This window comes from Mauremys reevesii, linkage group 22 (assembly GCF_016161935.1).
Source record: "Mauremys reevesii isolate NIE-2019 linkage group 22, ASM1616193v1, whole genome shotgun sequence".
Lineage (NCBI taxonomy): Eukaryota > Metazoa > Chordata > Testudines > Geoemydidae > Mauremys > Mauremys reevesii.
Genome location: NC_052644.1, coordinates 8,641,255 through 8,662,808, shown reverse-complemented (window position 1 = coordinate 8,662,808; position 21,554 = coordinate 8,641,255). Strand labels below are relative to the sequence as shown.

At 45.4% G+C, this 21,554-nt stretch overlaps 1 protein-coding gene across 1 annotated transcript in view; it reads right to left on the bottom strand.

The window, feature by feature from the left end:
- LOC120388133 overlaps nucleotides 1–21,554 on the bottom strand; it is a 736,578-nt gene that overhangs the window by 443,599 nt on the left and 271,425 nt on the right. Inside the window, 2 exon segments of the mRNA XM_039509761.1 lie at nucleotides 4,643–4,711; nucleotides 8,208–8,537. Coding sequence (XP_039365695.1) covers nucleotides 4,643–4,711; nucleotides 8,208–8,537 — 399 coding nt within the window.

The window sequence follows — 21,554 nt, the reverse complement described above, 5'->3', positions numbered from 1 at the left end:
CGTCTATAAAATCTTGACTGGTGTAAAGAAAGTGAATAAGGAAATGTTATTTAATCCTTAACTTAACACAAGAACTAGCAGTCACCCAATGAAATTAATAGGCAGCAGGTTTTAAAAAAAACAAGAGGAAGTATTTCTTCACTCAACATACAGTCAACCTGTGGAACTTTTTGCCAGGGGATGCTGTGAAGACCAAAACTAGAACAGGATTTAAAAAAGAACTAGCTAAATTCCTGGAGAATAGGTCCATCAGTGGCTATTAGCCAGGATGGGGAGGGATAGAACACCATGCTCTCAGTGTCCCTCTCCAAACCCCTAATCATTTTAGTTGCCCTTTTCTGAACATTTTCTAGTGCCAGTATATCTTTTTTAAGGTGAGGAGACCACATTTGTACACAGTATTCAAGATGTGGGCGTACCATGGATTTATATAAAGGCAATAATATATTCTCAGTCTTATTCTCTATCCCATTTTTAACGATTCCTAACATCCTGTTTGCTTTTTTGACCGCCTCTGCACAATGCGTGGCCATCTTCAGAGAACTATCCACGATGACGCCAAAATCGTTTTCCTGACTCGCTGTAGCTAAATTAGCCCCCATCATATTGTATGTATAGTTGGGGTTATTTTTTCCAATGTGCATTACTTTACATTTATCCACATTCAATTTCATTTGCCATTTGATTGCCCAATCATTTAGTTTTGTGAGATCTTTTTCAAGTTCTTCACAGTCTGCTTTGGTCTTAACTATCTTGAGCAGTTTCGTGTCATCTGCAAACTTTGCCACCTCAATGTTTACCCCTTTTTCCAGATCATTTATGAATAAATTGAATAGGATTGGTCCTAGGACTGGCCCTTGGGGAACACCACTAGTTACCCCCTCTCCATTCTGAGAAATTACCATTCATTCCTATCCTTTGTTCCCTGTCTTTTAACCAGTTCTCAGTCTATGAAAGGACCTTCCCTTTTATCCTATGACAACTTAATTTACATAACAGCCTTTGGTGAGGAACCTTGTCAAAGGCTTTCTGGAAATCTAAGTACACTGCATCCACTGGATCCCCCTTGTCCACATGTTTCTTGACCCCTTCAAAGAACTCTAATAGATTAGTAAGATACGATTTCCCTTTACAGAAACCAGGTTGACTATTGCTCAACAGTTTGTTTTTCTATGTGTATGACAATTTTATTCTTAACTATTGTTTCGACTAATTTGCCCGGTACCGACGTTAGACTTACCGGTCTGTAATTGCCGGGATCACCTCTAGAGCCCTTTTTAAATATTGGCGTTACATTAGCTAACTTCCAGTCATTGGGTACAGAAGCCGATTTAAAGGACAGGTTACAAACCTTAGTTAATAGTTCTGCAACTTCACATTCGAGTTCTTTCAGAACTCTTGGGTGAATGCCATCTGGTCCCGGTGACTTGTTAATGTTGAGTTTATCAATTAATTCCAAAACCTCCTTTAGGGACACTTCAGTCTGTGACAGTTCCTCAGATTTGTCCCCTACAAAAGCCGGCTCAGGTTTGGGAATCTCCCTAACATCCTCAGCCGTGAAGTCTGAAGCAAAGAATCCATTTAGATTCTCTGCAATGACTTTATCGTCTTGAAGTGCTCCTTTTGTATCTCGATCATCAAGGGGCTCCACTGGTTGTTTAGCAGGCTTCCTGCTTCTGATTTACTTAAAAACCATTTTGTTATTATCTTTGAAGTTTTTGGATAGTCGTTCTTCAAACTCCTCTTTGGCTTTTCTTATTACACTCTTGCACTTACTTTGGCAGTCTTTATGCTCCTTTCTATGACTCGCTAGGATTTGACTTCCAATTTTTAAAGGAAGTCTTTTTATCTCTCACTGCTTCTTTTACAGGGTTCTTAAGCCACGGTGGCTCCTTTTTAGTTCTTTTACTGTGTTTCTTAATTTGGGGTATACACTGAAGTTGGGCCTCTATTATGGTGTCTTTAATAAGCGCCCATGCAGCTTCCAGGGATTTCACTTTAGTCACTGTACCATTTAACTTTTGTTTAACTAACCCCCTCATTTTTGCATAGTTCCCCCTTTTGAAATTAAATGCCACAGTGCCATCTCAACTGCTGTTGAGATGTTCTTCCCACCACAGGGATGTTGAATGCTATTGTATTATGGTCACTATTTCCAAGCGGTCCTGCTATAGTTACCTCTTGGACCAGCTCCTGAGCTCCACTCACGATTAAATCTAGTGTTGCCTCTCCCCTTGTGGGTTCCCATACCAGCTGCTCTATGAAGCAGTCATTAAAAGTATTGAGAAATTTTATCTCTGCATTTCGTCCTGAAGTGAAATGTCCCCAGTCAATATGGGGATAATTGAAATCCCCCACTATGAATGAGTTCTTAATTTTCATAGCCTCTCTAATTTCCCTTAGCATTTCATCACGACTACCACTGTCCTGGTCAGGTGGTCGATAATAGATCCCTAATGTTATATTCTTATTAGAGCATGAAATTTCTATCCATAGAGATTCTAGGGAACATGTGGATTCACTTAAGATTTTTACTTCATTTCATTCTACATTTTCTTTCACATATAGTGCCACAGCCACCCCTGCATGACCTGTTCTGTCCTTCCGAAATATTTTGTACCCCGGAATGTTTGTGTCCCATTGATTGCTCTCAGTCCACCAGGTTTCTGTGATGCCTATTATATCAATGTCCTCCTTTATCACAAGGCACTCTAGTTCACCCATCTTATTATTTAGACTTCTAGCATTTGTGTACAAGCACTTTAAAACTTGTCACTGTTTATTTGCCTGCCCTTTTCTGATGTGCCAGATTCTTTTTTATGTGACTGTTTATCATCTGATCTGGCCCTTACATTATACTCTTCCATCCTCTGCTCCTGACTTTAACCTGGAGATTCTCTGTCATCAGACTCTCCCCTAAGAGAAGTCTGTGTCCGATCCACATGCTCCTCTGCAGCAGTCGGCTTTCCCCCATCTCCTAGTTTAAAAACTGCTTACAATCTTTTTAATGTTTAGAGCCAGCAGTCTAATTCCATTTTGGTTTAGGTGGAGCCCATCTCTCCTGTATAGGCTCCCCCCATCCCAAAAGTTTCCCCAGTTCCTAATAAATGTAAACCCCTCCTCTCTACATCATCATCTCATCCACCCATTGAGACTCTGAAGCTCTGCCTGCCTACCTGGCCCTGCGCGTGGAACTGGTGGCATTTCTCAGAATGCCACCATAGAGGTCCTGGATTTCAGTCTCTTCCCTAGCAGCCTACATTTGGCCTCCAGGACATCTCTCCTACCCTTCCCTATGTCATGGGTACCTACATGTACCACAACCAACAGCTCCTCCCTAGCACTACACATAAGTCTGTCTAGATGCCTCGAGAGTTCCGCAACCTTCGCAACAGGCAGGCAAGTCACTATACAGTTCTCCCGGTCATCACAAACCCAGCTATCTACGTTTCTAATGATCGAATCTCCCATTACTAACACCTGCCTTTTCCTAGCAACTGGAGTTCCCTCCCCTGGAGTGGCAACCTCAGTGCGAGAGGCAACCCCAGCACCATGTGGAAGGAGGGTCCCAACCAGGGGCGGCTCTAGGATTTGCGTCGCCCCAAGCACAGCGGCACGCCGCAGGGGGCGCTCTGGTGGTCGCTGGTCCCACGGCTCCGGTGGACCTCCTGCAGATGTGCCTGCGGAGGGTCCGCTGCTCCCGCGGCGCTGGTGGACCTCCTGCATGCACGCCTGCGGATGCTCCACCGAAGCCGCGGGACCAGCGGACCCTCCGCAGGCATGCCTGCGGGAGGTCCACCGGAGCCACCTGCCGCCCTCCCGCGGCACGCCGCCCCAAGTATGCGCTTGGCGCACTGGGGTCTGGAGCCAGCCCTGGTCGCAACTATGGGAAAGTTTCCCTCTGTTCCCATTTACTGCTCTGCTTCCCTGGGCCTTTCATCCTCCTCAACAGAGTAGGGGCCCTCTGACTGGAGGTGGGACAATTCTACAGTGTCCCTGAAAGCCTCATCAACATACCTCTCTGCCTCTCTTAGCTTCTCCAGTTCCGCCACCCTGGCCTCCAAATTCCGTACGTGGTCTCTGAGGGCCAGGAGATCCTTGCAGCGACTGCACACATATGCTACCCGCCCACAGGGCAGGTAATCATACATGCTACACCCAGTGCAATAAACTGGATAGCTCCCACTCTGCAGCTGGGCTTCTGCCCACATTTTCTCCTAGTTACTGAAAGGGTTGTTTAAAGCATGAAGTTTGGAATGTAGTTTGGTTTATAGGTTTTAAGATGAATAAAGGGAAACAGATAGCACCAGCATGGGAGCCCCACTCCCTTCCCACTCCCCTTCCCAGCTCCCATGTGAAACTCTCTGTTAGCAGCCCCTGTTCACAAAGCTCCCTGGTTGCTTTTGTGTGGCCTTATAAAGCCCTGGCCTGTGTGAATGCCCCACCCACTGATTAAGGCTCAGCCAATTACCAGAGGCTTCTAGCTTTCAGACATTCCTTTGAAGCTCACAGCCTCCAACTGCCAGCCACAGCGCACGGTCCTTCAAACAACCAACCAATCAAATAGATTGACAAACACAAGCTCAGCAAACAGCAAGTAACCGCAACCACAAGCAAACATGCATTACAGACAGTCACTTACCCCAAGGATGCTGTGTTTGCTCCTCCGTCACCTGGAGAACTCCCTTGAGAAACTCCTCATTAGCAGCCCCTGTTCGCAAAAAAAAGAAAAAAACAAGCTCAAATGCTGAGTTCGTGGAGTATGTACATAAGCTATACTAAAGACAAACCCACAGTAACCGTCTCCAGTTTGTGAGGGACCCCATAGAGCCAGTCTCTAGGAAACAGATAGCTGCATGGAGGTTAAGTCCATTAATGACTATTAGCCAGGATGGGTAAGGAATGGAGTCCCTAGCCTCTGTCAGAGGGTGGAGATGGATGGCAGGAGAGAAATCATGATGCACCGAGGATTGTTGTTATAGTGATGTTATAGTAATTGTTGTTGCAGTAATGTTATTGTCATGTTATAGGTTATAATTTCATGTATATAGTTACGAGGCTGAAAATGTGTTCTCATGGCTTAAAATAAGCCCAGGCAAAAACTCTCTAAGAGCAGAGGGGCAGTTCACACCTCATCAAGGCATGCATGGGACAAACCCATCCCAGCCTCACAGGAACAAAGGACACTGGCCTAGGTAGCAACAAAAGGATGTGTTGCACTCTCCAGTGAGTCACCCCCCTTCCTTTGGTCAGTTTGGGACTACGACGAGGTAATGCTCAGCTGACTCTGAAGGTGGGGTGGGGGGGCGGGAGCCAAGAGGGAAGAAAGATAAAAAAGAGAGAGATGTTTGCCAGGCTCTTCCTCTCTCTTCCACCTACATCTACAGACACCACCACCAGCAAGCGACTGAAGCGCTGATCAAAGGGGAGAACCTGGCTCAAGAGCAACCAGCCAGTCTGTGGTGAGAAGCATCTAAGTTTGTAAGGGCATTGAAAGTGTCCAGATCAGCTTAGAATGGGTTTTTCTTTTATTTCATTTGACCAAATCTGACTTGTTTTGCTTTGACTTATAATCACTAAAATCTATCTTTATAGTTAATAAATTGGTTTGTTTATTCTACCTGAAGCAGTGTGTTTGGTTTGAAGCGTGTCAGAGATTCCCCTTGGGATAAGAGGCCTGGTAGATATCAATTTCTTTGTTAAATTGACACACTCATATAAGGTCCAAGTGTCCAGTGGACATAACTGGACAATGCAAGATGGAGGTTCCTAGGGTTGTGTCTGGGACCGGAGATATTGGCTAGTGTCATTCGGTTGCACAATCCAAGGAGCAGCTTACATGCCAGAGGCTATGCAGTTATTATTTGTAAATCATTCTACATTTGTAAGTTCAACTTTCCAGATAAAGAGCTCGCACAACAGTACTTGTATGAGGTGAATTGAAAATACTATTTCTTGTATTTCTTTTTTACAGTGCAAATATTTGTAATAAAAAATAAATATAAAGTGAGCACTGTACACTTTGTATTCTGAATTGTATTTGAAAGCAATGTATTTGAAAATGTAGAAAACATCTCAAAAATTGAAATAAATTTAATTCTATTACTGTGTAAAGGGGTGATTACTTGTGCAATTAATCATAAATAATTTTTATCTCACAATTAATCACAATTTTTTTAATATCTTGACAGCCCTACTCCCCACCACTACCATGCAGCCACCTGTGGGATGGAACAGAGTAGACGAGAGACAGAGCACAGAAACTCATGGGCTCTGTAATAAAAAAATTAATAATAATTGGAGATATACCAATCTCCTAGAACTGAAAGGGACCTTGAAAGGTCATTGAGTCCAGCCCCTGTCTTCACTAGCAGGACCAATTTCTGCCCCAGACCCCTAAGTGGCCCCCTCAAGGACTGAATTCACAACCCTGGATTTAGCAGGCCAATGCTCAAACCACTGAGCTATCCCTCCCCCCAAAGGGGAAGAGAGTGTAGAAGAGGAAGGGAGGAAGAACCTGTCTCTAGTCACAGCAGTTGGGCATATTACAGGTTAAGGGCTAATTAGCTGAGATGTAGCTCACCCGGAGTGACGGGGAAAAGAACCCCACACTTCATAAAGGGATCCCTCAGTGGCTGCAGGATCCATTCAACGCCAAATCCCACAAATGGGATCTCCAGTTACCCAGCACCCCATTGTGCTGTAGTGGGGCAGAGGGATCAGAGCGATCAGCGATAGGGAGGGTCTCTCGCGTACTGATCCCTGCAGCACAGATCCTAAGTACTGTGCTGAGGCACTGTGGCCAGCACTGACTGTGAGGGGAGATCACCCCCAAAAGAGCCCCCATCCTGCTCCATGCAGCACAGGCCTGTACAACTGCATGGGGGAAATGGGGTCAGAACTGACACCATGAGAAGAGCGACACTTACTGTGACCCCGAACCAGCTCCCTGCAGTACAGACCCTTAGCACCATACTGGGGTGCTCCCAACGTCCCATTCTGCCACAGAGGAGTCTGCCCACAGAGAACTAGATGCCAACTGGCAGAGGGCAAAGGGATGCCTAGAGTTATATGGCGATCCCCTGGGTGAGATATATGCACAATAGCTCACCAAACGTGGCATGTGAGGTATCTACCAAGAGCCAGCAGACTGATGGTCGACCTAATGGGAACAAGATGTTTCTATGGGACATAGCTGATGAGAGATGTAAAATGTAGAATATGATGCTCAGCGGTGTTGAAGTGAAGTTTGTCACCTGTGCCATGACAATCCCTTTGGCTGAGTCTCACAGACAACAGATTGAAAACACAGAGAATGTTCCCCTGGGCAAAACCTTAGTTACACAAAAGAAATCCCAATTTGATCATCCCTCTAATGCACAAGACAACTAACACAAAAAAAAACATAAACCTATTTATTTCTTCTCTAATACTCACTACCCCGGGTGATTCCTTGATCTTTTTCACTCCGGCACACAACTTTAATGGACTCTGAGACAAAGGAAAACTTCCCTCCTTCCTCTTGAAAAACCTTGTTCCCCAGAGGTTTTCTTTTTGCCTTCCTTTCCTTAATTAAAAGTCTTCTTTTTAAGAACCTGATTGATTTTTTCCTTGTTTTAAGATCCAAGGGGGTTTGGATTGGTGTTCACCAGGAAAGTGGTGGAGAAGACTCTCAAGGTTACCCAGGGAAGGGTTACGGTACTTGGGAGGGAGAGATTTTGGAGGGGTGGTGGGGGAGACAGAGTTTCCCAAATGACTCATAAACAGCTGTTTTAAACTATTTGGGTGGTGGCAGCAACCTGATCTAAGCTTGTAATTAAGCTTAGGGGTTCTCATGCAGGTCCCCACATCTGTATCCTAAAGTTCAGAGTGCGGGTGAAACCTATCACAGACCCCTACTGACACACCCCTACCTGCAGCACAGGCGCCCTTTAGGGCCAGCACTGACATCAAGGGGAGAGCGTGAGCATCCCCTACTGAGCCCCCACACTGCTGCATGCAGCACAGGCCCAAAGAGTAACACAGGCTAATTAGGGTCAGCAGAGACGGAGGGGAGACGGCTCTCTACTTGAACCCCCATATTGCTCCCTGAAAGCATAGGCCTCAAGCGCCATGCTGGGGTCAGTACTGGCTGTGAGAGGACAATGCCCCGTAATGTGCTACCCACCCTGCTCCCTGAAACAGGCAGGGTGGTAGATAAAGGTTACCTGAGCACACAACACCGGCATCTTCTCCGTGGTTACAGTTATTCGTTCCCCAAGGCCGAGCCCCGCAATCAGAGAGGGCATTTTCTGTCCCTGCGCAGTTGATGTCATCAAGCCAGATACGGTCTGATCCTTGCCCAAATCGAGCCCCTCCTGGGGCTGATAGCGCCGTCCCACAGTCCAACTGCCTGCACACGACTCCAGCATCCTGTAAGTCCCAGTTGTCATCACACACGGTTCCCCACACCTGGTTGTACAGCACCTCGACTCTCCCAGCACAGGGACTTGGGCCGTTCACCAATCGGAGCTGAGCCACTTCTGAGATGCCTGAGTCTGCAAACACCCAAGGCAATAAACACTCAGGAACGGTGCTTGTTCTGTATAGTTTGCTCTGGCTGCCATTCAGTCCCAGTGTGGCAGACTGGTTGGTTCAGGTAGGCTGGGAATGGGACACTGCGGGGTTCCTCTCTGGAGGTCACCATTTCTGATCCAGCCCCAGGCATGGGGGAATGGCTGACTCGTGGGATAGAGAATGGGACACAGGGTCTTTCTCTCCAGGGGATGCCGGTACATTCTGTGCGACGGGGATGAACTCTTGCAGTACATTGGGGGAAGGAAACCTGGGGCTTCTACCCCGGAGGGCACCATTTCCCGTTTCGTCCCAGCTCAGCCCAGTGGCTGGTGTGGGGGGAACAGGCACTTGGGCTTTCACGTCTGGGGCGCTGGTCCAAGCTGATAGTGAGTGGAAGTGGCAGTCATTGCAGCTCCCTGACGCCCAAAATGTGAAATGAGCTGCTGGGGTTAATTCCCCTCCATGACAGGACAGGTGGGTACAGGCCAGGCCAGCCCTCAGTCTGAGCGGCTCCCAGCCATGGGGTAAATGGGAAAAACTGGTCAGGAGACTGAACAGCCCTTTGCCCCTGCCTGGGCTTCCTCCCCGTCTGCGCCCCGATGACCCTGCCTGACCGGAGCCAACAGCAGCAGCCTCACGGGGCTGTAGTTCTGCTTCCCAAAGACTCCCCTGGGGCTGACTCAGCTCCTCTATATTCCACAGTATCCAGACAGACAGGGCCCCTCATATGCTGTACTGAGCACCCTCCTGTGGTGACGGCACCTCGGCAGCCCATCTCCTGGTACCACATCCCCATCTCTCACAGGCCCAGGTAGCGTCACGTCCCCCAGTGTTAGTACACAGCATCTCCACTTGCCCTGTGCAGGGGTGGGGCCACTCACCAGCCATAGCCAGAGCTGAGATGATACAAATCTAACAATAATTAAAGGCAAAATATCTGTTGGGGCAGATCCTATCCCAGGGTAAATCTGGGGTCACCTCAGACTGACATACCTGAAACAGCCGCTGCCAGAGACAAAATTTCAATCAGCCTTACTGGGCAAGGGTGAGCCCTTCGGATGCTGGATGGCTGGGGATTTCCACCAGTATCCAACAGCCAGAATGCCTTGCACTCTGCCACACAGCCCGCCTTGTTAACAATTCACTCATGGGGAAATTAGTATATGTAGTGAGGAAATGATGGGCTGAGACCATGGGGTGAGTCTGGTTGAGGCAGGATTTGAACCCAGGTCTCCAGTCCTACGCTTGAATGACTAGATTAAATAACCTTAACTCATTCTTTCCTCACCCCAATTTATGAGAGAGCTGCACCCTGCAGCATGCACCCCACACATATGGAGAGACTCCACACCTTCTGCCTATGTTTGTATTTACCTGTCATGGGGAATCCTGTCATAGAAGCTGAAAGAAAGCAAAGAAATGAGATAAGTCTCTATCTCCATGGCTGGTCACCCTGGGGATCTCCAAACTTTGGCTGATGTAAGACGTGGCCTGAGTGAGCTCTCCCCTCACATCTCTTGATGCACTGAGAGAAAAGACTCAGCTGCATGTTGTTTTTCAGTGACCTATCTACTGCTCTCAGAGAGGTGGATTGACCCTCCTGCCCCTCCTGTCGTCATCTGACGCATCTACACAGAAGTGCTGTAGCTGCAGAGCTGCCACCGTGCCACTGTAATCTTTCCAGTGCAGAAGAGCCCTAAGTAGCCAGCAAAACACAAGACCTGGTGAGCGATGTCAGAACCAGTGACACTGCACCAGCCCTTCCAAACCAAGCCACCTCCTTTCACACTGCGTGCACCTCTGAAAGACCCCCACACCCTGCTCCCCTCAGGCCTGGCTCCCCCCAAACCTGGAGTTTGACAGCCCCACATGCTGTCTAATGGAGTGCTAAGCTGTAGTATGCTGCTCAGCCACTAGGTGGCAATGCGTGTAAAATACTGTAATTCCTCACTTAACGTTGTCGTTATGTTCCTGAAAAATGCGACTTTCAGCAAAACAATGTTAAAAAAATCCAATTTCCCGATAAGAATTAATGTAAATAGGGGGGATTAAGTTCCAGGAAAAAAAAATTTGCCAGACAAAAGGCATTATATACTTTTTAAACAAGTTTAAACAAGCAATTTAATACAGGTATTACACAGGCTGGCAGCCCCCCATCAGCTATCCTGCTCCCCCCAGTGACTCCCGCCTGCCGGTGGCCCCAAGGAATCAGTGTCTTCCCCCTACTCCCCCCGCCTCCTGTCCGTGGCATTCAGCTGTCTTGCGGTGCACAGCCTCCCTGCTTCCTCCCTCCCTTTCAGTGGTGTCCTCAGAAAGTGAAATAGGGGGGGTATTCGAATTTACAGGGGGGGTGTCAGAGCTGGTGAGATATAGAAAAGAGAGATGAATAAAGTAAAATGTTTTGTTACGATAATGCAAATTTAACATAAGGATAATACAAGTTATACCAAAACATATAAAAGGTCTAGATTTCTAACAAAATAAAATTTAAAAAAAAATGTATTTAATTTAAATTGATTTTGAAAAGTAAGCCATCATGGGATAAGTGGAAAGTCCTTTCATGGATGTGGTTAAAATGTGGGAAACAAAGGGTAGGAATAAATTATCAGTTTTTCAGAATGGAGAGAAATAAATAGCGGTATCCCTGAGGGGTTGGTACTGGCACCATTACTGTTCAACATACTCATAAATGATCTAGAAAAATGGGTAAACAGTGAGGTGGCAAAATTTGCAGGTGATATAAATCTACTCAAGATAGTTAAGGATGGAAGAATCCCATTCACTGTTACAGACTATGGACCGAATGGCTAGGAAGCAATTCTGCAGAAAAGTACCTAGGAGTTCCAGTGGACAAGAAGCTGGATAGGAGTCAACAGTGTGCCCTTGTTGTCAAGAAAGCTAACAGCATTTTGGGCTGTATAAATAGGGGCATTGCCAGCAGATGCAGGGACGTGGTCATTCCCCTCCATTCGACATTGGTGAGGCCTCATCTGGAGTACTGTGTGCAGTTTTGGGCCCCACACTACAAGAAGGATGTGGAAAAATTGGAAAGAGTCCAGCAGAGGGTAACAAAAATGATTAAGGGGCTGGAGCACATGACTTAGGAGGAGAGGCTGAGGGAACTGGGATTGTTTAGTCTGCAAAAGAGAAGAATGAGGGGGGATTTGATAGCTGCTTTCAACTACCTGAAAGGGGGTTCCAAAGAGGATGGATATAGACTGTTCTCAATGGTACCAGATGACAAAACAAGGAGTAATGGTCTCAAGTTGCAGAGTGGGAGGTTTAGGTTGGATATTAGGAAAAACTTTTTCACTAGGAGGGTGGTGAAGCACTGGAATGAGTTACCTAGGACGGTGGTGGAATCTCCTTCCTTAGAGGTTTTTAAGGTCAGACTTGACAAAGCCCTGGTTGGGATGATTTCATTGGGGATTGCTCCTGCTTTGAGCAGGGGGTTGGACTAGATACCTCCTGAGAACCCTTCCAACCCTGACATTCTATCATTCTAAGTCCCAGGCAGACTGGAAAAAGTTACAAAGGGAACTCAAAGAACTGAGTAACTGGGCAAAAAATGGCAGATGAAATTCAATGTTGATAAATGCAAAGTAATGCACATTGGAAAACAATCTCAACTATACATACTGTGACAGACCCAGGCCAGTGGGGTACAGGAGTCTGCTGGAGGGCAAATATACTGGTCACTGGATGAGTAGTTTTCTGTTCCCTAGGTGACCAGAGCAGGGGCTGCACTAGATTAATCAGGAACCTGCTAGAAACAATTAAGGCAGCCAAGCTGATTGCCATGTGAATGGCTTGCCAACTACAGAACCAGTTTCTCCTCCCTTGGTTTTCACACCTCTACTGCTAGAACAGGGCCTCATCCTCCCTCATTGAACTAACCTCATTATCTCTAGCTTGCTTCTTGCTTGCATATATATACCTGCCCCTGGAAATTTCCACTACTTGCATCCGAAGAAGTAGGTATTCACCCACGAAAGCTCATGCTGCAAAACGTCTGTTAGTCTATAAGGTGCCACAGGATTCTTTGCTGCCTAGGCTGATTAGAACACCTGAAGCCAATCAAAGCAGGCTAATCAGGGCACCTGGGTTTAAAAAAGAGCTCACTCCAGTCAGGGAGGGGGGAGCCAGAGGAGAGGAAGTGCGTGTGAGTAGCTGGGAGCAAGAGGCGCAAGGAGCGGAGAGTGAGAGGGTGTGCTGCTGGAGGACTGAGGAGTACAAGCACTATCAGACACCGGAAGGAAGGTCCTGTGGTGAGGATAAAGAAGGTGTTGGAGGAGGCCATGGGGAAGTAGCCCAGGGAGCTGTAGCTGTCATGCAGCTGTTACAGGAGGCACTAAAGACAGCTGCAATCCACAGGACCCTGGGCTGGGACCCGGAGTAGAGGGCGGGCCCGGGTTCCCCCCAAACATCCCAACTCCTGATAAGACACAGGGGAAGTTGACCCAGACTGTGGGGAAGATCACTGAGGTGAGCAAATCTGCCAAATAAGAGCAGGACCCACCAAAATAGAGGAGGAACTTTGTCACAATACAAAGTGATGGAGTCTGAATTAGCTATTAAACACTCAAGACAGATCTTGGAATTATTGTGGATAGTTTTCTGAAAACATCCACTCAACGTGGAGTGGCAGTCAAAAAAGCAAAGGGAATGTTGGGAATCATTAAGAAAGGGATAGATAATAAGACAGAAAATATCATATTGCCTGTATATAAATCCATGGTACGTGCACACCTTGAATACAGTGTGCAGATCTGGTCACCCCATCCCCCCCAAAAAATAGTGGAATTGGAAAAGGTACAGAGATGGACAACTAAAATTATTAGGGGTATGAAACAGGAGGAGAGATTAAAATGACTGAGAATTTTCAGCTTAGAAGAGAGATGAGTAAGGGGGGATATGATAGATGTCTATAAAATCTTGACTGGTGCAAAGAAAGTGAGTAAGGAAATGTTATTGAATCCTTAACATAACACAAGAACTAGCAGTCACCCAATAAAATTAATAGGCAGCAGCTTTTAAAAAAACAAGAGGAACAAGAGGAAAAACAACATACAGTCAACCCGTGGAATTTTTTGCCAGGGGGATGCTGTGAAGACCAAAACTATAACAGGATTTTAAAAAGAACTAGATAAATTCCTGGAGAATAGGTCCATCAGTGGCTATTAGCCAGGATGGGGAGGGATAGAACACCATGCTCTGAGTGTCCCTATCCAAACCCCTAATCATTTTAGTTGTCCTTTTCTGAACCTTTTCTAGTGGCAGTATATCTTTTTTGAGGTGAGGAGACCATATCTGTAAGCAGTATTCGAGATGTGGGCGTACCATGGATTTATATAAAGGCAATAATATATTCTCAGTCTTATTCTCTATCCCCTTTTTAATGATTCCTAACATCCTGTTTGCTTTTTTGACCGCCTCTGCACACTGCGTGGCCATCTTCAGAGAACTATCCACGATGACGCCAAAATCGTGTTCCTGACTCGCTGTAGCTAAATTAGCCCCCATCATATTGTATGTATAGTTGGGGTTATTTTTTCCAATGTGCATTACTTTACCTTTATCCACATTCAATTTCATTTTCATTTTGTTGCCCAATCATTTAGTTTTTTGAGATCTTTTTCAAGTTCTTCACTGTCTGCTTTGGTCTTAACTATCGGAAGCTCATGAGGTGAATCTCTTGGTCGCCACTCCTTACCACCATCAAACCAATGGCCTGGTGCAGAGGTTTAATGGAACTTTGGGGGCCAGGATACGTAAATTCGTGAATGAACACTCCAATGATTGGGATCTAGTGGTGCAGCAGTTGCTTTTTGCCTACAGGGCTGTACCACATCTCAGTTTAGGGTTCTCACCATTCGAGCTTGTGTATGGCCACGAGGTTAAGGGGCCATTAAAGGTGGTGAAGCAGCAATTGGAGGGGTTTACGCCTTCTCCAGAAACTAACATTCTAGACTTTGTAAGCAACCTACAAAGCACCCTCCGACACTCTTTAGCCCTTGCTAAAGAAAACCTAAAGGATGCTCAGGAGGAGCAAAAGGCCTGGTATGATAGACATACTAGACAGCGTTCCTTCAAAGTAGGGGACCAGGTTATGGTCTTAAAGGCGCTACAGGCCCATAAGATGGAAGCGTCATGGAAAGGGCCATTCACGGTCCAAGAGCGCCTAGGAGCAGTCAACTATTTCATAACATTCCCCACCTCAACCCTAAAGCCTAAAGTGTACCATGTTAATTCTCTAAAGCCCTTTTATTCCAGAGAATTACAGGTTTGTCAGTTTACAGCCCAGGGAGGAGATGACGCTGAGTGGCCTGAAGGTGTCTACTATGAAGGAAAAAGTGACGGTGGCGTGGAAGAGGTGAACCTCTCCGCGACCCTTGGACGTCTGCAGCGACAGCAGATCAAGGAGCTGTGCACTCGCTTCGCCCCTTTATTCTCAGCCACCCCAGCACAGACAGAATGGGAATACCACTCCATTGACACAGGTAATGCTCACTCAATTAGAACCCCACCCTACCGGGTGTCTCCTCATGCCCAAGTTTCTATAGAATGGGAGATCCAAAACATGCTACAGATGGGTATCATCCGCTCCTCTACCAGTGCATGGGCTTCTCCAGTGGTTCTAGATCCCAAACCAGATGGGGAAATACGCTTTTGCGTGGACTACCGTAAGCTAAATGCTGTAACTCGTCCCGACAACTATCCAATGCCATGCACCGATGAGCTATTGGAGAAATTGGGACGTGCCCAGTTCATCTCTACATTGGACTTAACCAAGGGGGACTGGCAAGTACCACTAGATGAACCCGCCAAAGAAAAGTCAGCCTTCGTCACCCATGCAGGGGTGTATGAATTTAATGTGCTTCCTTTCGGACTGCGAAATGCACCCGTCACCTTCCAAAGGCTGGTAGATGGTCTACTAGCAGGATTGGGAGAATAAGCAGTTGCCTACCTCGATGATGTGGCCACTTTTTCTGATTCATGGCCCAAACACCTAGAACACCTGGAAAAGGTCTTTGAGTGCATCAGGCAGGCAGGACTAACTGTTAAGGCCAAAAAGTGTCAAATAGGACAAAACAGAGTGACTTACCTTGAACACCAGGTGGGTCAAGGAACGATAACTCCCCTACAGGCCAAGGTGGATGCTATCCAAAAGTGGCCTGTCCCAAGGTCAAAGAAACAGGTCCAATCCTTCTTAGGCTTGGCCAGGTATACAAGGCGATTTGTACCACACTACAGCCCAATCGCTGCCCCACTAACTGACCTAACCAAAAAGACCCAGCCAAATGCAGTTAAGTGGACTGATGAGTGTCAGAAAGCCTTTACCCAGCTTAAGGCGACGCTCATGTCTGACCCTGTGCTAAGGGCCCCGGACTTTGACAAACCCTTCCTAGTAACCACCGATGCATCTGAGCGTGGTGTGGGAGCAGTTTTAATGCAGGAAAGACCGGATCAAAACTTCCATCCTGTCGTGTTTCTCAGCAAGGAACTGTCTGAGAGGGAAAGCCACTGGTCCATCAATGAAAAAGAATGCTACGCCATTGTGTATGCCCTGGAAAAGCTACGCCCATACGTTTGGGGACGGCGCTTACAGCTACAAACCGACCATGCTGCACTAAAGTGGCTTCATACTGCCAAGGGAAACAACAAAAAACTTCTCCGAGGGAGTTTAGCTCTCCAGGATTTTGATTTTAAAATTCAACACATTTCAGGAGCTTCTAACAAAGTAGCTGATGCACTCTCTCATGAAAGTTTCCCAGAATCAAATGGTTAAAAAGTGTTCTTGAAATGTGAAAAATCTTGTAGTTTACATAATTAGTAGTATATGTAACGGTGCATGTGTTTTATTAATCTGTTTATTTTAAAGTTCTAGGAAAAAATCACCACCAGTGTGGTTCCCCCACTGTCTGCGATTTGTGGGGGGGCGTGTCATAAACAGATAGTTAAGGGTTAACAAGCTCAGTGAACCTGGCAAACACCTGACCAGAGGACCAATCAGGGGAGAAGATACTTTCAAACCTCGGTGGAGGGAAGCCTTTGTTTGGGTTCTTTGTTTTCGGGGTGGTTCTCTCTTGGGATTAAGAGGCCAGACGTATATCCAGGCTCTCCAAGCTTCCTGAAATATTCTCTTCTATTCAATATAGTGAGTATTAGAAAAGGAGGATTAGTCTTTTGATTGATTTCTGTATTTGCAAATGTGTGTTTGCTGGAACAATATTTTACCTCTTTGCTGTACTTGTACTTATGCTAGAGTCCCTCTAGTTTTTATAAGCTGTATACCCTGTAAGCATTTCCATCCTGATTTTACAGAGATAATTTTTACTTTTTCTTTCTTTAATTAAAAGCTTTTCTTTTTAAGAACCGGTTTGATTTTTCCCTTGTTTGAGACCCCAGGGGATTAATCAAATTCACCAGGGATAGGTGGGGGGAAGAGGCCGGGGGGAAGGTGAATCCCTCTTTGTTTTAGATTCAAGGAGTTTGAATCAGTGTGGAGACTCTGAAGGCAACCCAGGGAGGGGAAAGTCAGGGAGGGGAAAGGAGGGGGGAATGGTTAATTTCTCCTTGTGTTAAGATCCAAGGAGTTTGGATCTGTGTTCCCCAGGGAAAGTTTTGGGGGAACAGAAAGTGTACCAAAACACTATATTTTTGGTTGGTGGCAGCACTACCAGATCTCAACTAGGATTTAAGTTTAGAAGGACCCATGCAGGTCCCCATCTTTTGGATGCTAAAGTTCAAAGTGGGAAATAAACCTATGACAGTGTCATCTGCAAACTTTGCAACCTCACTGTTTACCCCTTTCTCCAGATCATTTATGAATAAATTGAATAGGATTGGTCCTAGGACTGACGCTTGGGGAACACCACTAGTTACCCCTCTCCATTCTGAGAATTTACCACTCATTCCTATCCTTTGTTCCCTGTCTTTTAACCAGTTCTCAGTCCATGAAAGGACCTTCCCTTTTATCCCATGACAACTTAATTTACATAACAGCCTTTGGTGAGGGACCTTGTCAAAGGCTTTCTGGAAATCTAAGTACACTGCATCCACTGGATCCCCCTTGTCCACATGTTTGTTGACCCCTTCAAAGAACTCGAATAGATTAGTAAGACACGATTTCTCTTTACAGAAACCAGGTTGACTATTGCTCAACAGTTTATGTTTTTCTACGTGTCTGGCAATTTGATTCTTAACTATTGTTTCAACTATTTTGCCCGGTACCGACGTTAGACTTACCGATCTGTAATTGCCGGGATCACCTCTAGAGCCCTTTTTTAAATATTGGCGTTACATTACCTAACTTACAGTCACTGGGTACAGAAGCCGATTTAAAGGACAGGTTACAAACCTTAGTTAATAGTTCTGCAACTTCACATTTGAGTTCTGTCAGAACTCTTGGGTGAATGCCATCTGGTCCCGGTGACTTGTTAATGTTGAGTTTATCAATTAATTCCAAAACCTCCTTTAGGGACACTTCGGTCTGTGACAGTTCCTCAGATTTGTCCCCTACAAAAGCCGGCTCAGCTTTGGGAATCTCCCTAACATCCTCAGCCGTGAAGTCTGAAGCAAATAATCCATTTAGATTCTCTGCAATGACTTTATCATCTTGAAGTGCTCCTTTTGTATCTCGAACATCAATGGGCCCCACTGGTTGTTTAGCAGGCTTCCTGCTTCTGATTTACTTAAAAACCATTTTGTTATTACCTTTGAAGTTTTTGGCTATTTGTTCTTCAAACTCCTCTTTGGCTTTTCTTATTACACTCTTGCACTTACTTTGGCAGTCTTTATGCTCCTTTCTATGCCTCGCTAGGATTTGACTTCCAATTTTTAAAGGAAGTCTTTTTATCTCTCACTGCTTCTTTTACAGGGTTCTTAAGCCACGGTGGCTCCTTTTTAGTTCTTTTACTGTGTTTCTTAATTTGGGGTATACATTGATGTTGGGCCTCTATTACGGTGTCTTTAAATAGCGCCCATGCAGCTTGCAGGGATTTCACTTTAGTCACTGTACCTTTTAACTTTTGTTTAACTAACCACCTCATTTTTGCATAGTTCCCCCTTATGAAATTAAATGCCACAGTGCCATCTCAACTGCTGTTGAGATGTTCTTCCCACCACAGGGATGTTGAATGCTATTGTATTATGGTCACTATTTCCAAGCGGTCCTGCTATAGTTACCTCTTGGACCAGCTCCTGAGCTCCACTCACGATTAAATCTAATGTTGCCTCTCCTCTTGTGGGTTCCCATACCAGCTGCTCCATGAAGCAGTCATTAAAAGTATTGAGAAATTTTATCTCTGCATTTCGTCCTGAAGTGAAATGTCCCCAGTCAATATGGGGATAATTGAAATCCCCCACTATTAATAAGTTCTTAATTTTCATAGCCTCTCTAATTTCCCTTAGCATTTCATCATCACTATCACTGTCATGGTCAGATGGTCGATAATAGATCCCTAATGTTATACCCCATGCCAGAAGCTATGCAGTTATTATTTGTAAATCATTCTAAATTTGTAAGTTCAACTTACCCCAAGGATGCTGTGTTTGCTCCTCCTTCACCTGGAGAACTCCTTGCGAAACTTCTCCTTAGCAGCCCCTGTTTGCAAAAAAAAAACAAAAAAAACCAAGCTCAAATGCTGAGTTCGTGGAGTATGTACATAAGCTATACTAAAGACAAACCCACAGTAACTGTCTCCAGTTTGTGAGGGACCCCATGGAGCCACTCTCTAGGAAACAGATAGCTGCATGGAGCTTATGTCCATTAATGTCTATTAGCCAGGATGGGTAAGAATGGAGTCCCTAGCCTCTGTCAGAGGGTGGAGATGGATGGCAGGAGAGAGATCACTTGATCATTATGGTTGTAAATTCAATCCTTGAGGGGGCCATTTGGGGATTGGTCCTACTTTGAGCAGGGGGTTGGACTAGATGATCTCTTGAGGTCCCTTCCAGCCCTAATATTCTATGAGTCTATTACCTGTTAGATTCACTCCCTCTGGGACATTTGGCATTGGCCATTGTCAATAGACAGGATACTGGGCTGGATGGACCTTTGGTTTGACCCAGTATGTTCTGAGCTAAATGAACCCAAAGTTATGGAGACAGATATGAGTCAAGGAAGCCAGCAGAGTATCAGAAACCTGAAAAAAATCTCTGACTCGATGAGCTCAGGCGTTTGGTCACAAGCTGAGGTGGTTCAAAAGTTTTGGATTTTTTTTAAGCAGAATTTTTTTATTGTTTCTTTAAACAATCAAACAAAGCAAGCAGCAAACATTTCTGAAACCCCAAACCATGTTCAGGTTTTGGCAGACTTATTTCAGCTTTTCAATTAAAAAAACCACAACAAATTTTGAAGGAAAGCAGACATTGTCCATGATTTTTTTCTGCTTTTTAAAAACCCCTAGTTTTTGAAACAAAAAAACTTTTGATGGAAAATATTTGTCCAACCCTTTTAATGTGCTTTAGTGCCTTTTAGCACTAGCTGATGCTCAGAACCAGTGATACCTTGTCAAGACATTTTCTCAAAACTGGGTTTGTGCCAAGATGTGGAAGGTTTATTTTTCCCAGGGCCGCCCGTGGGGGTGTGGGGGGGAGAAAGTGGAGCAATTTGCTCCGGGCCCCGCAGGGGCCCCCATGAGAATTTAGTATTGCCATTTTTCTCATGGAAGGGGCCCCCGAAATTGCTTTGCCCCGGGCCCCCTGAATCCTCTGGGCGGCTCTGCCTGCTCCAACCGAACTATAAACCGGTATTTCATTGAAGATCAGAAATGCCAATATATAGAGCTTTCCGGTTGGTGAAGTGCTGGAAAAAACAGCTTTACTGTATTTTGGATTACAAATACTTGCACTGTAAAAATGGTAAAAGAAATACTATTTTGCAATTCACCTCATACAAGTACTGCAGTGCAATCTCTTTATTGTGAAAGTGCAATTTACAAATGTCGAATTTTTTTTGTTACATAATTGAACTCAAAAAAACCCCCAACCAATGGAAAACTTAGAGCCTACACATCCTCTCAGTCTTACTTCTTGTTCAGCCAATCGCTCAGACAAACCAGTTTGTTTACATTTACAGGAGATAATGCTGCCTGCTTCTTATTTGCAGTGTCACCCGAAAATGAGAAGAGGTGTTTGCATGGCACTTTTGTAGGTGGCATTGCAAGGTATTTACGTGCCAGATATGTTAAACATTCCCAGGCTCCTTCAGGCTTTGGCCACCATTCCACACGACATACTAACATATTCACGATGCTCGTCAAAAAAGCAAGGTGTTAACGTAATTTGTGACTGAAATTCTTAGGGGAGAATTGTTTATCTCCTGCTATGTATTTTACCTGCATTCTGCCATATCTTTCGTGTTACAGTAGTCTCGGATGATGACTCAGCAAATGTTGCTCATTTTAAGAACACCTTCACTGCACATTTGACAAAATGCAAAGAAGGTACCTGTGACGCTCTGTACCTCGGGGGAGCACCCCCATGTTCATCCTTATAAAAGGACTGTGTGGTTTCCAATGTAAACTTTGTCATGCTGGGTGTCTTCGGAAGGCTCATGATGCACCGAGGATTGTTCTTATAGTAATGTTATAGTAATTGTTGTTGCAGTAATCTTATAGGTTATAATTTCATGTATATAGTTATGAGGCTGAAAATGTAGCCTCATGGCTTAAAATAAGCCCAGGCAAAAACTCTCTAAGAGCAGAGGGGCAGTTCACGTCTCATCATGGCATGCATGGGACAAACCCAGCCCAGCCTCACCGGAACAAAGGACGCTGGCCTAAGCAGCAACAAAAGGATGTGTTGGACTCTCGAATGAGTCACCCTCCTTTCTTTGGTTAGTTTGGGACTGCGATAAGGTAATGCTCACCTGACTCTGAAGGCGGGGGTGGGGGCAAAGCCAAGAGGGATGAAAGAACATGATAAAAGGGAGAGATGTTTGCCATCCTCTTCTTCTCTCTTCCAGCTACATCTACATACACCACGACCGGCAA